Below are 18261 nucleotides of genomic sequence, written 5' to 3' on the forward strand. Positions count from 1 at the left end.
CATTAGTTACTTGTGTTGGGATGGATGTAGTTGGTAGAGTTCCTGCGGCAAGCATGGTTGAAAGAACAGCAACTGAAGCCAAAAAGTTTGAATCCACGGAACCGCACCACTAGGAGAACGATAAATATTGCCTGTGATTAGATCAATACCATTAGATCTAATTTCTATAAATATTGACTCAAAAATACCTTCCAAATTCCTTGATAAGTCATCCCGCAAGTAATAATGCAGATTAGGAGATATATACATGGCAAGGCCTCCTTTAACTGTCTTGCACCGGTTTATATGTTCCATTTTGTAACCATGGATATCCAATAGTATTTCATGGCCAAAATCCAAAAATTTCTAACATAAACCACAATATTAGGCTCTCCAACTGAAACAACTCGTCTGAGATTAACTAACAAAAAGGAGCGACTCGACTCAATAGTAACCGAAACTCTAAAAAATGGAATTTTGATACGAATAGTTACGTAAAAAAAATAGCATTTTAATGCTGATTTTAAATATATAACTTTGATCAAGATTAGTCTTACCTTTCAAAAGTTACGAGCCAGAGAAAATTTGCCTTGTTTTGGAAAATAGGGGAAAACACCCCCTAAAAGTCACACGATCTTAACAAAAACCACACCATCACATTCAGTGCATCAAAGAACCCACTGTAAAAGTTACTGTAAAAGTTTCAAGCTCTTATCTACAAAAATGTGGAACTTAGTATTTTTTGCGAGAAGACAAATCACGGGTGCATGTTTATATGTTTGTTTGTTTTTGTTTTTTTTTCCCAGGGGTGATCGTGTCGACCAAGTGGTCTTAGAATTTTCCAAGAGGGCTCCTTCTAACGGAAATTAAAAGTTCTAGTGCTCTTTTTAAGTGATCAAAAATTGTAGGGCACCTAGGCCCCCTCCCACGCTCACGTTTCCCCAAAGTCACCGGATCAAAATTCTGAAGTCGAAAAACCTAATAACTATGTCTTTGGGGACAACTTACTCCCCTGCAGCCACCGTGGGAGGGGTTGCAAGTTACAAACTTTGACCTGTATTTACATATAGTAATGGTGTAATGGGAAGTGTACGGACATTTTCAGGGGGATTTTTTTGGTTTGGGAGGGAGAGCTGGGGTGGAGGGGTTACCTGGGAGGATCTTTCCATGGAAAAACTTCTCATGGGGGAAGAGACTTTCAATGAAGGGGGCGCAGGATTTTCTAGCATTATTTGAAAAAACAATGAAAAAATAAATATGAAAATTTTTTCTACTGAAAGTGAGGAGCAGCATTAAAACTTAAAACGAACAGAAATTATTACGCATATGAGGGGTTATTCTGCTCGTAATACCTCGCTCTTTACGCTAAAGTATTTTTGGTAATTTCAACTATTTATTCTACGGCCTTTGTGATTCAAGGGTCATTCTTAAGGAATTGGGACAAAATTTAAGCTTCACTGTAAAGAGCGAGATATCGACGAGGGGTGAACCCCCTCATATACGCAATAAAAACATACGAAAATGGAAGTTCGCTACGTAAGTTAATTCGTAAATTACGTATATCTATTACAAATGAAAATGTTCATAAAAAATTAAAAGTTCTAGTTGGCTTTTTAAGTAATCAAAAAATTGGAGGGCAACTAGGCTTCCTCCCTTGCTCCTTTTTTCTCAAAATCTTCCGATTAAAACTATGAGAAAGCCATTTAGCCAAAAAATATTAATATTCAAATTTCGTTTTAATTAATTATGTGCGGAGAGCCAAGATCAAAACATGCATTAATTAAAAAACGTCCAGAAATTAAATAAAAAAAAGTCTTTTAAATGAAAGTAAGGAGCGACATTAAAACTTAAAACGAACAGTAATTACTCCGTATATGAAAGGGGCTTTTCCTTCTCAACACCCCGCTCTTTACGCTAAAGTTTTTTCGTTTTTTAAGAAGTAGAGTTAAGAGAAAGAGTCAAACTTTAGGGTAAAGAGCGAGGTGTTGAGGAGGAAAAGCCCCTTTCATATACGGAGTAATTTCTGTTCGTTTTAAGTTTAAATGTCACTCCTTACTTTCATTTAAAAAAACTTGTTTTTTTTATTTAATTGAGGAGAAGAAACCCTCAATGTTAAGCTGAAGTGCAGTCAGCGAATAATTTCGTTTGGTAACCTCCTTTCCCCCCGAATTCGAAACATATTTACTATTAGAAAGTGTTTATATTAATTGGAGTTTGATTACTCTGACCCACAGAATTGTATACGATACTAATTACGTCAAAAGGATTATTTTTTAGCTCACAAAGGCGTTTCTCATGGCTTAAAATATTGAAAATAGCAGGTTTTACTTGGAGTCTATCTAAGTCACCAGATGAACAAAAAAAAAGAGATCTTTACTTAAATCTATTTCAAAAGGAAAGCCTGTCAAAGGATCACAAACACATAAATAACCGATTGCACATCAGGTATTATTGGAATAAACCATGAGAATGGAAAGAAAAAAAATGAATGATTAAAGTGAAAAATTGAAGTGAAATAGAAAAGAAATTGTGAAAAAACATGAAAACTAATGACCTGAGGAAGGCATTTACAAATCAAGAAAAATATTAACAAGTCACATACTAATATATTCATGGAAATAAATTATTTTACGAATACGAGTTTCACCCGAGACTTTGGCTAGAGCTTGTCTATGATCAGACCGAACACTTCTTGGGCCAAAGGTGCTACGAGCCGCGTTTAATAGATCGCGACGCTTTTTAGTTAGGTTTTCAGACAGAAATGCATCTGACTTAGCCAACCTATTTTTTGCTCCAAACACTTTTCGAGCAATATCCAAACTTGAAACTTTTTTCAGGTCAGAACAATTTTCACATTATAAGTTTGGGTAGCAGTTTGAGGAATCGCTTAGCCTTTAAGAGGTCCATTTTTTGAAATCTTGCAAGCTCATTATTTGTGTTATCACTTCGTTAAGATTATCCATCAATTCCACATTGGGGTTTGGTTTCCTGCTCAAGCTGGTCAACCCTTTCTTCAATTTTAGACGTTTTATTTTCAAGCAAGTTCACTGCATTATAAAGTCTTTGAAGAGTTGTTTCAATTTTTTTCAAATTTGGCATTATATTCAAGGGAAATAGAATTATAAACTCGATCACAATATCTTCACTGATAATTTCCGAAGCTCGGCAATCTTTCATTCATTCTGATACAGCACGATAAATGTCATTCATTAGGTTGGACTTTTTTTCATTAGGTGAAACTAGCTTTTTTAACTAAAAAAAGGAGCGACATTAAAACTTAAAACGAACAGAAATTACTCCGTATATGAAATGGGTTTCCCCCTCCGCAAAATTTGCGGATTAAATTTGCATACTAATTCTTTTTTTGGCTAAATGGCTTTCTCTTAATTTTGATCTGACGATTTTGAGAAACAAGGGGTGGGGAAGGAGGCGTAGTTGCCCTCCAATTTTTTGGTTACTTAAAAAGGCAACTAGAACTTTTAATTTTTAACAAACATTTTTATTATTAAAAAAATATACGTAACTTAATAATAAACTTACGTAACAAACTTTTATATTCTTATATTCTTATTATGTATATGAGGGTGTTTGTCCCCTCGTTAATACCTTGCTCTTTATACTAAATCTTAAGGTTTGTCCCAGTTCTTTAAGAATGACCCCTGAATCAGAAAGGGCGTAGAATAAGTAGTTGAAATTACTAAAAATACTTGGCAGAAAGAGCGATGTATTTATCCCCTCCTAAATACCTCGCTCTTTATGCTAAAGTATTTTTAGAACCCCTTATATGCTTAATAATCTCTGTTCGTTTTAAGTTTTAATGCTACTCCTTACTTTCAATTGAAAAAACTTTTTCATGTTTATTTTTTCAATTATTTTTTATAGTAACGCTAGAAAATCCTGCGCCCTTTTCATTGAGTTTCTCTTCCCCCATGACATATTCCTCCAAGGAAAGATCCTCCCACATAGCCCCCTCCCCTCAACCCAACCTCCCAAACCAAAAGAATCCCCCTGAAAACGTCTGTACACTTCCCAATAACCATTACTGAATGTAAACCCTGGTCAAAGTTTGAAACTTGCAGCCCCTCACCCAGGGACTGTGGGGGAGTAAGTCATCCTCAAAGACATAGTTATTATGGTTTTCGACTAGGCGGAACAAAATGGCCCAAAATTTTTATCCGTTGACTTTGGGAAAAAATTGAGCGTTGGAGGGGGCCTAGGTGCCCTCCAATTTTTTTGGTCCCTTAAAAAGGGCACTAAAACTTTTCATTTCCATTAGAATGAGCCCTCTTGCGACATTTTAGGACCACTTGGTGGATACGATGACCCCTGGGAAAAAGAAAAAAAGAAATAAATAAACACGCACCCGTGATCTGTCTTCTGGCAAAAAATGTGAAATTCCACATTTTTGTAGATAGGAGCTTGAAATTTTCGCTATATAACTTCCTCTTGAGTTTAATTTAATATTTCCTTTAAATTTGATGCCACTGCAGAAGTCGAATTTAACGGTACTAGGCTGAACTTTGCTTTAGTTTTAGTGGGTAGTGATAAGTAGGGTTTAATCAGAGTCTTGAAAATATCAGGTAATAAGCGGTCTTTTTCAAGAGCCTCATTTAGATCTTTATCTGTCCTTGTACAAGCTTGTTTGAAGCGGTCATTCCAGTTGCGGATATATGCTTCAGCTATATTATGCTCAGAGTGGGTGCCATAGCAAAAGACTAAATATCCAGCTCGATTTTTATGGTCTTTGGTGGTTTTAATAACTACTGATGGCCACAAGGGTTATCCCTGAAATGAAGCTAGGACAAGATCGAACGGTTTGTGTTTTTCCATCTTACGATCTGCAGTCACAAGGGGAAACAAACTTCAACAACAAAATGTCCCAATTTGCCACCCCCCCCAAAAAAAAAATACTCACGTTTGTAATATGCGCTTTGTTTTTCACGCAAGTTCATCAAATTTCAGCAAGGACCATATCCAACTCAGCTTAAAACTAGTTTAATTCTTCACTCTTTGAACTCTGAATGACGACTGTAGCAATCACAATCGAAATTTTACTGTAATTCAAAACTGATTCCAAGTATATAAGATTCGGTAAGTTTAATGCTATTCAACAAAAGCTACTACTACTACTACTACTACTACTGCTACTACTACTTCTGCTACCACTCACAACTCATTAAAGCACCTAGCCGCCTGAGGTCTTTGCATCTACGCACGCTCCTCCTCCATCCCCAATCTATTCACAGCCTCCCTCTTTCCGTTTAGCCCTAGACGATTGGCCGAAAAGAACAATGTTTTATCTTTCATCCACAGAACTTGCCCTAGTCACTTCAACCTTTCTCTCATTATAGCACTAGAAAGCCGAACTGAACCACACTTTCCTTACAGCCTACGGTAAGTCAGTCGGGTACCCAAAACAATTCCTATTCTTCCAAACTTTTTTCAACTGCAAAAAACAACTCTGAACTTTGACTATTCTATTTTTAACTTAATCAAGGCACCCACCGTCTTTACTAATAATACTACCAAGGTAAGTATAACTATCCACTTGATCGATCTATTCGCAAATTACCGTCACTTTTTCGTCTACACTTATTCCTATCCATAGCGACTTAGTTGTCTTTACATTAATTTTCGAACCTATTCTAGCACCCTGAACTCATAAAAACTCTACAATTTTCATTCATTTTGCTCTCACTTTCATCTAGAATACTTTGATCATCAGCATAATCTTTGACCAGGAAAATTTTGTCCCTTTCTGTACTCTTAAGACACAGTCCTTCAAAATGAGCAAGATAAATTGGGATAGAACAGGGCCCTGATTAACTCCCGACGTAATACAAAACTAGCTACTGATCATCCAGCTACAATCCAGCATCAAACCAGCTACATAGTACAGATCATTTTGGCCTAATAGCAATCGAAATTCTACAAAAAAAAGAATTTAATTATAATTAATACATAAAAAGAACTGGAATTCTAAACTCATTCCAAGTATATGAGATTCACTAAGTTTAATGATATCCATCAATAGCTACTGCTACTACTACTCATAACTCACTGGAGCACCAGGCCGTCTGAGGTCAGCACATCTACACACGCTCCTCATCCATCCCTGTTTATTCAAAGTCTCCCTATTTCGTTTAGCCCTAGATGGTTGGTCGAAAAGGACAATCTTTGACAATCTGTCATTCTTTATCCACAGAACTTGCCCTAGCCGTTTAAACCTTTCTCTCATTATAGCTCTAGAAACTGACATTGAACCCAAATTTTAGAATAACTTACTGTTTAAAATACGGTAAGTTAGCCAGGTACCCAAACAATCCGTAGGCAATTTCTCTAGAAAACATCTAGCAAACCTCCCACTGTTTGCAGGAACGCCCATGCTTCAGAAATTTTTTTACACTCGTAGTTACTGATGTTTCCAATCTTCTAATCTCGGTTCGCAGACTTATTTTTCTATTCTTTCAAACTTATTTCAAATGTGAAAAAACACCCAGAACAATAGACATCGGTAGGGGGAGAGGGGGGCCAGGCCTCCCTAGAAATTTGGGACTATAAAGTAATTATAAAGAAACCAAAGGAAATAGAGCAGAGTTAGTTTTCCCACTGTTGGCTTTTACTAAGTTTTTTACTAAGCTTTTACTAAGGCTTTTACAATTTTTTACTAAGTGACACCTATCGAGTTTTCCACAAACATTTTTCTATATGATTTGGTTAGAGCAACGAAAAAAAAAAATCAAATTCTTCATAGTAGGGAATGGTAGGTAAATCACGATCCTTGTCAATAAGGAAAGTATAAGAGCCTAACTATTGATACCATTCCATCAAAGGATCAGTTTTTAATGGTGATCCTAAATATGTATTTGTTCATTAGTAATTAATGCTCTTGTTAGTACACACCGAAGTTCGTATAATTATAGAAAACACGGAGAAAACATCTTAATAAGGGGCAGTTTCGGTAAAAATATGCTGTCAACTTTTGCTTGCATTGCAAGAACACCCATTAGCTGATCTATGAAGCCATGGTAATTAGAAATGTTTCCGTTGTACGGAATGCTGGGAATATCTGTATTTTCCCCCTGAGCGGAGACTTTTTTGTGTTTTATTATCATTTTCCAGGAGTGATTGTATTTATCTAGTTGTCACGTTGAAAAAGATTAGAATTTTTACAGTTGTGATGTATATAGGTGTCAAATATATTGGTTTCTGTATTCAATTAAATAAAAAAAACGAGTTTTTTTAACTGAAAGTAAGGAGCGACATTAAAACTTAAAACGCACAGAAATTACTTCGTATATGAAAGAGGCTGCTTCCTCATCAACGCCCCGCTCTTTACGCTAAAGTTTTTTACTGTTTTAGAAAGAAGAATTGAGAGAAAGAGTCAAACTTTAGCGTAAAGAGCGGGGCGTTGATGAGGAAGCAGCCTCTTTCATATACGAAGTAATTTCTGTGCGTTTTAAGTTTTAATGTCGCTCCTTACTTTCAGTTAAAAAAACTCGTTTTTTTTATTTAATTTCTGAACGTTTTTGAATCAATGCATGTTTTGATTTTGGCTCTCCGCAGAGGAATAATCAAAACGAAATTTGCATTTTTTTTTGGGGGGGGGGGGCTAAATGGCTTTCTCATAATTTTGATCGAATGATTTTGAGAAAAAAAGAGGGGGGGCGAAGCCTAGTTGCCCTCCGATTTTTTGGTTAATTAAAAAGGCAACTAGAACTTTTAATTTTTTACGAATCTTTTTATTGGTAAAAGATTTACGTAACTTATAAATTAGCTTACGTAAAGAACTTTTGTATTATCATGTTTTTATTACATATATGAGGGGATTCGCCCCATCGTCAGTACCTCGCTCTTTACACTAAAGCTTAAATTTTATCCCAATTCATTAAGAATGACCCCCTGAATCACAAAAGCCGTAGAATAAGTAGTTGAAATTACCGAAAATACTTTAGCGTAAAGAGCGAGGTATTAGAAGGAGGTGAGCCCCTCATATGGGTAATAATTTCTGTTTGTTTTAAGTTTTATTGGTGTTCCTTACTTCCAGCTGAAAAAGCTTTTTCACTTTAATTTTTTAATTGTTTTTTTTTTAATAATGCTAGTAAATCCTGCTCTCCCTTCATGGAAATTTTCTTCTCCCATTACAAATTCTCGAAGGAAAGTTCCCCCAGCATATCCCCCTCTTCTCAACCCCTCCCCTAAACCAAAAAAATCCTCCTGAAAACGCCTGTATACTTCCCAATAACCATTACTATATGTAAGCACAGGTCAAAGTTTGTAACTTGTTGCCCCTCCCACGGGGACTGTGGGGGAGTAAGTCGTCCCCAAAGACATAGTTATAAGGTTTTTCGACTACGCTGAATAAAATGGCTATCTCAGAATTTTAATCCGTTGACTTTGGGAAAATAATTAGCGTGGGAGGGGGCCTAGGTGCCCTCCAATTTTTTTGGTCACTTAAAAAGGGCACTAGAACTTTTCATTTCCGTTAGAATGAGCCCTCTTGCAACATTCTAGGACAACTGGGTCGATACGATCACCCCTGGGAAAAAAAAAAAACAAAAACAAAAAAACAAATAAACACGCATCCGTGATCTGCCTTCTGGCAAAAAATGCAAAATTCCACATTTTTGTAGATAGGAGCTCGAAACTTCTACAATAGGGTTCTCTGATACGCTGAATCTGATGGCGTGATTTTCGTTAAGATTCTATGACTTTTAGGGGGCGTTTCCCCCTATTTTCTAAAATAACGCAAATTTTCTCAGGCTCGTAACTTTTGATGGGTTAGACTAAACTTGATGAAAGTTATATATTTAAAACCAGCATTGAAATGCGATTCTTTTGATATAGCTATTGGTATCAAAATTCCATTTTTTAGAGTTTTGGTTACTATTGAGCCGGGTCGCTCCTTACTACAGTTCGTTACCACGAACTGTTTGATTAAATAAAAAAAACTAATTTTTTTAGCTGAAAGTAAGGAGCGACATTAAAACTTAAAACGAACAGAAATTACTCCGTATATGAAATGGGCTGTCCCCTCCGCAATCCCTCGCTCTTTACGCTAAAGCTTTTAATTGTTTTAAAAAATAGAATTGTGGCAAAGAGTCAAATCCCTTAAAGAGCGAGGGATTGCGGAGGGGACAGCCCATTCATATACGGAGTAATTTCTGTTCGTTTTAAGTTTTAATGTCGTAACTTTTGATGGGTAAGACTAAACTTGATGAAACTTATATATTTAAAATCAGCATTAAAATGCAATTCTTTTGATGTAGCTATTGATATCAAAGTTAAATTTTTTAGAGGTTTGGTTACTATTGAGCCGGGTCGCTCCTTACTTACAGTTCGTTACCACGAACTGTTTGAAACGAAATTAAAGATATTGAATTAAAAATTTTATCTGCTTATAAAGTGTTTTCCGTCTTCGGCCTTATAGTGTTTACGTCTTTTTTTTTGTATTTCTTTGATTTTGAATGAATAGTAATCATTTATTTGTTGTAGTTTTTCTGCTGAACAGGGACATTTTAGGTCCCTAAATTGAGCAGCATATTATTGATTGTAAGTGCAATTTTAGTAATTTTTATTTGATGAAATAAACGCATACCTACCTACCTACCTAAACAAACTACTTTGATAATGAAGTACTTTTTATAAATACTGAGTCTAGAGGCATTAAATATTTTGGTGTTTGATAACCAATTTCAAAACTGTCGATATTGTTAAGAAAATATCCGTCCAACACTTCGGTATTCCTCAACAAAACTGAATGCTGAGAGTTTATATCTTAGTTTTTGTAAGGCTATTTTTTTGTGTATTTTTGTTATTACTTACATGTTTCATTTTATATACTTTTACTTTAAATGACATACTTTTTCCATTGCCTTTAAAAAAATGTTAGTCTCTAAGCTTCATGAAATAAAGAAAAAAACAAGTTTTTTCAACTGAAAATAAGGAGAAACTTCAAAACTTAAAATGAACAAAATTATTACATATATGAGGGGGTTTGCCCCCTCCTCATCACTTCGCTCTTCACGATGCAGTTTTACGGTGCTTTGAAAAAAATGTCAATTATTGTTTCAGTAAGCATTTTTAAAGAAGATGGACAAAATTTAAACTTTAATGTAGAGAGCGAGGTGTTGAAGAGGGAGCAAGCCTCCTCATATATATAATAATTTCTGTCCGTTTTAAGTTTTAATGTTGCTCCTTACTTTCAGTTGAAAAAACTCTTTTTTCCTTTAATTTCTGATCGTTTTTCGAATAACGCCAGGATACCTGGCTCCACCTCCACGGAAAATCCCCCTCCCCATAGAAATATCCTCTGGACAATTAAATTCTGACGACAATTTTCCCCAGACAATTACCCTTAACATCTGTGCGCGTACAATTGAATTGGTAAAGAGAAAACAAGACATATAAATAAATTTCATGTAGGAATTCTGGCATATTCACCCAGTTTAAAATTTGCCCTGGAAAGATCCCGCCCTGGAAATTTCCCTCTTCATGGAAAATTTTTCCAGCAGAAAATTCGTCCTCTCCTCCCATCTGAAAAATATATGCATACTTCTCAATAAAAAACAAAACACTGGGCAAATTTTATAACTTAAAAACCTTTCTCAGGGGCTTTAGGGGGTCATTTTATGCTCAAAAACAGCTATTGGGATTTTCAACTACGCTGAAAAAGGAAACTTTCAAAATTTTGGTCGGACGACTTTGAGAAAAAAGTGGCGTGAGAGGGGGTCTAACTGCCCATCATTTTTTTTCAGTCACTATTAAAAGGGCACTAGAAGTAGAATGAACCATCTCCCTACGTTCTAGGCCCACTGGGTCGATACGATCACACCAGGGGAAAAAATGAATAAACACGCATCCGTGAGCTTTCTTCTGGCAAAAATTACAAAATTCCACATTTTTGCAGATATGAGCTTGAAACCTCTACAAAGGGCTGTTTTGATACACTGAGTCTGATAATGTGCTTTTCATTAAAATTCTATAGCTTCTTGGGGTCTTTCCCCCTTTTTTCAAAAATCAGACAATTTTTCTCAGGCTCGTAGCTTTTGATGGGTAAAACTAAACTTAGTAAAGCTTATATATTAGTAGTCAACATAATAAGCCAATTCTTTTGATATGTCTATTGGTATCAAAATTCCGTTTTTTAGAGTTTCGGTTACTATTTGGCCGGGTCACTCCTTACTTAGAGCTCATTACCGCGAACTGTTTGATTATCAATCAAAATCCAAGCAGAGATCATTGAAATATTAATAGTTTTTTTCCGTGCTACCAAAAGTTAAATCAATCATTGTACGTTCATTATTACCATCCTACGTTTTTAAATTTGCCATTTCAATTGTGTATAAATTTTAATATGCTTAAGAAATTGGCGACGAATAGGAGTTTAGGTGAAAAGTCCTTGTTAATATTACTACTAAAGAATTTAAAGTTGGATGAAAAGGAGTATTATTGTTTATATTGATTATATTTCTGTGAGACTTTTGATCTTCTACAATACTGAAGCCATCACAACCTCTACAATAAGATTTTCTTATAGATTTAATAAATTACATAAATTCGTTTAAATACATTGAAGTACTTCATATAAATAGAAAAGAAAAACATCACCATTTAAAACTGCTGAAAACCAAGTTCATAGCAGTATTAGCCATCCCAAAGAAATTTCCTGGTGGGTCTGATGATGACCTGCCTTGCCTTTCCCACCTATTTGCTTTTAGATATGGGACATAACATTTTAGCTGTATAGAAAAACATCTAAATTAAATCCTATTCTCCCCAACCTCTTTCAACATTTATCTGAAGCCTCAGGAAGAGCAAGCAGTTTTTCAATTAAAATGTACTTTTTTAAGAACCTATACTACCCCCACCAAAACAATGACTCACCCCTCTTCATTATAGCTCATATGTAATTACAGATCACCAAACGTAGCCTAATTCCATTAGAAATAAAGCAAATCTACTTGGTTGAATCCGACACTGCCATCATTTGGCATTGCTCCTTTTGCAACTGGGAAGCCTAAAATATGGTTATTGATGCTTAATCAATTAGCTTCTCAGAATTTTAAATTGATTTCATATTCGTCCTCTTCGGGTCAAAGTCGTAGTTTGTTGCCCTAAACCACCTAAACTGTCACCCAACCACCACTGTTATTTTGGTGTCTGTTCCCTTCCCCTGGAAAATTTCCTGCCGGCCCCTTTTTCCAGAACCTTGACTATTTTACTATTAATCTCTTTATGGCACCCACCACCTTTGCTAATAATGGTAACAAGGTTAGTGGAACAATCCACTTGATCAATCTTTTCGCTACATAATATCAACATTTCATTTACGAAAAATTGATTGAAGAAAAAACGGGTTTAATTTCTATAAAGCAGTGAACAAAAATAAAATATATAAACTACACTTTAGCTAACGAAAATAAAAATACCCCGAATTTTTCAGCCCCACGTCCGGGAGCTTTTCTCAACGGAAAAAAAAGAAGAAAATTAAAAACCAACAATTTAAGACTTTTTTTTAAGACATTATAAATAGAATGCCACGACGAATAAAACATCACAAATAAACATAAACAATAAAATAAATAAGACACAAACTCACATTATAAAACAAAACTCCTGCACTGCGGTAATAACTTTAGAATAAAACTAATGCAATTGTATATAATGAAACTTTCCTCTGCCACATTCGGTGTATAAATGGGAATCTATTAAAAATGAAAATTATAAATACTTGCAACAACACGAAAACAGGTCACCCAGCCCCAAATCCAATCAAAATCTTACAGGTTAATGAAATAGAGTTATGAATTACAAATTGAATGGATTTTTTCATTTGCTATTTTAGCTGCCGTCCTTTGACTAGCTTGGGATAGCCACATAAGCAGTGTGGTCTAAGAAATTATTTATCAACATTTCATATCCACTTATTCCTATCCTTAGCGCCTTTTTTAGCATTAATTTTCAAACCCCATTCCAGCACCCTGGACTGATAAAAACTGTACAATTTTCATTCATTTTGCTCTTACTTTCATCCAGAATACTTAGATCATCAGCATAATCTCAGTTCAGGAAAGTTTTTCTTCCCCAATTGATTCCGTGTTCTGCCATTGTCTTCCTGTGCTCCTTAAGACAAAGTCCATCAAGATGAGCAGTATAGATTAGGATAGAACATTACCCTGATTAACTCCTGATTTAATACGAAACCAGCCACTAAACTCATTTCCTACTTTAACCGTAGTTGTTTTATTCTCGTACGTAGTTCAGATTACTTTAACTTGTTTGTCTTAAAGGTGATGACTTAGGCACTTATCAATTATTAATCTAAGAGTGAAAATTTAGTCAACACATCATCTACTCTTCCTAAGACCAGACTATTCCTCTCGACACTTATCTATTATTAACAATTATCTGTGAGCAGTATAGAATAGGATAGAACATTACCCTTATTAACTCCTGATCTAATACGAAACCAGCTACTAAACTCATTTTAACCAGACTATTCCTGACTTAGGCACTTATCAATTATTAATGTAAGAGTGAAAGTTTGGTCAACACATCTTCTACCTTTCCTAAGACCAGACTATTCCTAGACTATTCAGACAGTATTCTTTGTCTACAGCATCTCTCAGTCTAAAAAGTATAATCATCCTAATTAACTTCCCACCTACACAAACCAGGCTAATTCCTCCATAATTACCACACTCACTCTAGTCACCTTTCTTCTACACCGATTTAATTAGGGTTTTCCTAGAATGAGCCTGAGAAAACTTGCCTAATTTTAGAAATAGGGGAAAAACACCCCCAAAAAGCCAAGTGATATAAATGAAAATAACAATATCAGACAAAGCATACTAGAGAACCGTGCCATAGAGGTTTCAAGTTCTTACCTATTAAAATGTGAAATTTTATATTTTTGGCCAGAACAAAGGTCACAGACAATTGTTTATTTATTTAATTTTTTCCAGAGGTGATCGCATCGAACCAACAGTCCTGCAAGACCAACAGAGGGATCATTCAAATGGAAATAAAAAATTTTAGTGCATTTTTAAGTTTAAAAAAAGATTAAAGAACAATTAGCCACCGACCTCTATTTTCCCTAAAAACATTTGATCAAAATTTTGAGATAGCAATTCGATTCAACATTGTTGAAACATTCAACCCTTGTGTCTTTGGTGGTTGATCTGATGCCCCACGACCCCTTGGGAATGGGATGTAAGTTACGCAAGCTGTCTATCGTTTACATAGAGTATTTGTTATTGGGAAATATACAAAAATTTCAAGTTGAATTTTCTGCAGGGGGATGGTATTTTTCGTGGAAATATTTTTAACGTGTAATTCTAAACAGGAGAATTTTCAGGGAATGAGATGAAGTATTCTTTTCGTTACTTTCTCTTTCGAGGCTAATTGTACAGGGAAAATTTTAAACGGAAAATTTTAAACGAAAATTTTCTAGGGGAGGAATTAGTCGAGTGGGTGTGGGGCGAGAAATTTTCCTTGGGGAACCTTAAATGGAAGGTATATAACATTGAAAGGATTTTCTACAGGAAGATTTTTTTGTAGGGTGGAGAGTTTTCCCATGGTGATTTTCCACGGGGGGGGGACTTCCTGCTTAAAGGAAAAATGGCCTGCAATTAAGCAAAAAAGACAGGTTTTTTTCAACCGAAAATAAGGATCAACATTAAATATCAAAACGTACAGAAATTATCCTGTATATGAAATGGGTTGCCCCTTCCACCTCAATCGCTATATACGCTGAAATTTAATTTTTGTCCCAATTATTTAAGAACGACTTTTGAAAAATAAGGGTCGTTGAATGAGAAGTATGTTTAAAGAGCTTTAAGAATTTTACATAAAGAGAGAGGTATTGAAAAGGGGGTAGCCTCCCTCATATATGTAATAATTTCTGTTTGTTTTAATGATAGCTCCTTATTTTCAGTTTAAAAAAATTATTTTTTTTAGTTTGTTCAAGATATAAGAAAAACTAACAAACAATTCAGATACAAACACAGCGTGTCAGAGCACACTCAACTATCAAGTAATTTTCAATTACTTACCATTTATGAAGTAAAGGGCACTTATTGGCATCACTATCAGACCAACGATTAAATCAGCAACGGCAAGACTCATGATGAACATGTTGGACACCTAAAAAAGTTTTTGTGCTTCATTTTTATGGGGAAAACCCCAGCAAATTAATTGAAGCAATATTTAAAAAAAGTTGAAGTGATCAGATTTATATAACTAACGTTCTGAGTAGAAGAAGAACATGACTATGAACGGGTAGTAAATTAAATAGTCTTTTACACAATGTTTCTATGTCGTGATTTTAACTTTATTTTATAGAATAAAATACGATTTACCCTCCCCCTTTCTATTGTCAGGTAATTGTACTTTTCCTGCTTAAAAGCACTTGCAAATCCTGATTACACTGTTTGGTCTCTAATCACTTTTGGCCCTTAAATAGGTCACTAGATCTTTCAATTTCCAAACCGAAAGATCATCTCTCAAGTTTATTAAATAAAAATAACAAGTTTTTTTCAACTGAAAGTAAGGAGCGATATTAAAACTTAAAACGAACAGAAATTACTTCGTATCTGAAAGGGACTGCTTCCTCATCAACACCCCGCTCTTTACGCTAAAGTTTGACTCTTTCTCTCAACTCTTCTTTTTAAAACAGTAACAAACTTTAGCGTAAAGAGCGGGGCGTTGATGAGGAAGCAGCCCCTTTCATATACGAAGTAATTTCTGTTCGTTTTAAGTTTTCATGTCGCTCCTTACTTTCAGTTGAAAAAACTTGTTTTTTTTATTTAATTTCTGAACGTTTTTGAATCAATGCATGTATTGATTTTGGCTCTCCGCAGAGGAATAATTAAAACGAAATTTGGATTTTTTTTTTTTTTTTTTTGCTAAATGGCTTTCTCATTATTTTGATCGAATGATTTTGATAAAAAAACGAGCAGGGGAGGAACCCTAGTTGCCCTCCAAGTTTTTGGTTAATTAAAAGGGCAACTAGAACTCTTAATCTTTTACGAATCTTTTTATTAGTAAAAGATATAATTTTGTCCCAATTCATTAAGAATGACCCCTGAATCACAAAAGCCATAGAATAAATAGTTGCAATTACTAAAAATACTTTAGCGTAAAGATCGAGGTATTAGGAGGAGGTTAGCCCTTCATATGGATAATAATTTCTGTTCGTTATAAGTTTTAATGCTGCTCCTTACTTCAAGCTGAAAAAACTTCTTCATATTTATTTTTTAATTTTTTGTTTTAAGTAATGCTAGTAAATCCTGCACTCCCTTCATGGAAATTTTCTTCCCCCATGACAAATTCCTCGATGGAAAGCTCCCCCAGCATATCCTCCTCTTCTCGACCCCTCCCCCCGACCAAAAAATCCTCCTGAAAACGCCTGCACACTTCCCAATAACCATTACTATATGTAAGCACTGGTCAAGGTTTGTAACTTGTAGCCCCTCCCACGGGGACTGTGGGGAAGTAAGTCGTCCCCAAAGACATAGTTATAAGGTTTTTCGACTACGTTGAATAAAATGGCTATCTCAGAATTTTGATCCGTTGATTTTGGGAAAATAATTAGCGTGGGAGGGGGCCTAGGTGCCATCCAATTTTTTTGGTCACTTAAAATGGGCACTAGAAATTTTCATTTCCGTTAGAATGAGCCCTCTCGCAACATTCTAGGACAACTGGGTCGATACGATCACCCCTGGGAAAAAAAAAACAAACAATAAACACGCATCCGTGATCTGCCTTCTGGCAAAAAATACAAAATTCCACATTTTTGTAGTAGATAGGAGCTTGAAACTTCTACACTATGGTTCTCTAATACGCTGAATCTGATGGTGTAATTTTCGTTAAGATTCTGTGACTTTTAAGGGGTGTTTCCCCCTATTTTCTAAAATAATGCAAATTTTCTCAGGCTCGTAACTTTTGATGGGTAAGACTAAACTTGATGAAACCTATATATTTGAAATCAGCATTAAAATGCAATTCTTTTGATGTAGCTATTGGTATCAAAATTCCATTTTTTAGAGTTTTGGTTACTATTGAACCGGGTCGCTCCTTACTACAGTTCGTTACCACGAACTGTTTGATTAGCACCTCCATACGAAACCACCATGACAAAAATTGTTGGTCCTTTTTTTACCATTTGTTGGAGTCTGTTTATCGGGGGAGCCAATTTTTTTTACGAATTTGCTTTTACTTTGGGCCTTTTTGCAGTATATAAGTTTCGAGCTTACTGAAAAATAAATTGACCTTATTTGGGTGACTCTTTTTCGGGGTCGGGGTGCGTTCTGATCAATTTATTTTGAACTTGACGTTTCTCTTAACCAAAAAATTTACGGTGTAAGTTTCAAACTGAGGAGGAAAAAACATTTTGTGGTCCTTTTTCTTGCCCCATAGTCCTTTCCCCTCCCCCACCAAAATGTGTTATTAATTGATCCAGATAACGATCTCTGAAAATCTAAAATCAATCACAAAACAAAGATTAAACAAGCCGCACTTTTTTCATCATAAAACCCATGCGTAAAACATTAGCGATTGGCAATGTTTACCACCCTTCCCCCAGGAGCTTTTGAGGTTCATATTACCTTTGGATGCATATCTAATGAACTTTTAGACAATTTTGAACAAAATTTTAATCTCAAAATTTTGATCTGGCACTATAGGTGGCCAAGTGATACCATAGGCTTTACAGTTTGGCTCAAACGCATGATCTGTACACTAACTCACACGTATTACCAAATTTGGCTGGGAGCTAACCTGCCATTTTGATAGACACACTTATGAAAGTCCTGTAAACAAATCTGCTTAATATATGCATAGGACAATATTTCTTACTACCACTATCTTTGATATAGATCCGACGGTCTCTTAAGAAGGATGTCTTAATGAAAATAAATTACAATCGCTCTTACTCCTCCCATGCAAAGATTGAATCGATCCCTGACTTCAAAATTACAAAGCTAACAAATAAATTGTTATTTACGACTAAGTTTGGCTGATATCTGACAAACCCATCTGTTTCTTGTACTGATCACACAATTTCGCCTCTAACACCCCAACCCTGTTACTCCTCTCAAAAACTTCTTATCTTCTTTTGTCATCAAACAGCATAATTAAAACACTAGCTTTGCCCACCAAGTTTACCAAGATCTGGTAGCTCCTTCTTGTAAAAAGTCTGATGGCAAGACTTCAGGTGCCCCTTTAACTCAAATACGTTGGATGGAGGACCAACTTACAAGAAATGGAACTTGGAAGCTT

At 35.3% G+C, this 18261-nt stretch overlaps 1 protein-coding gene across 2 annotated transcripts in view; it reads right to left on the reverse strand.

Annotated features, from left to right (window-relative positions):
- Positions 1 to 18261, reverse strand: part of LOC136027606 (histamine H1 receptor-like) — a 196157-nt gene that overhangs the window by 135744 nt on the left and 42152 nt on the right. Inside the window, exon 3 of one of the 2 annotated variants that reach the window (XM_065705023.1) lies at positions 15036 to 15126. In XM_065705023.1, coding sequence (XP_065561095.1) covers positions 15036 to 15126 — 91 coding nt within the window. Of the gene's footprint in view, positions 1 to 4894; positions 4993 to 15035; positions 15127 to 18261 lie in introns of those variants that run through there. The other variant, XM_065705030.1, reaches the window with a different exon arrangement.

Source organism: Artemia franciscana, chromosome 1, assembly GCF_032884065.1.
Source record: "Artemia franciscana chromosome 1, ASM3288406v1, whole genome shotgun sequence".
NCBI classification, from domain to species: Eukaryota; Metazoa; Arthropoda; class Branchiopoda; order Anostraca; family Artemiidae; genus Artemia; species Artemia franciscana.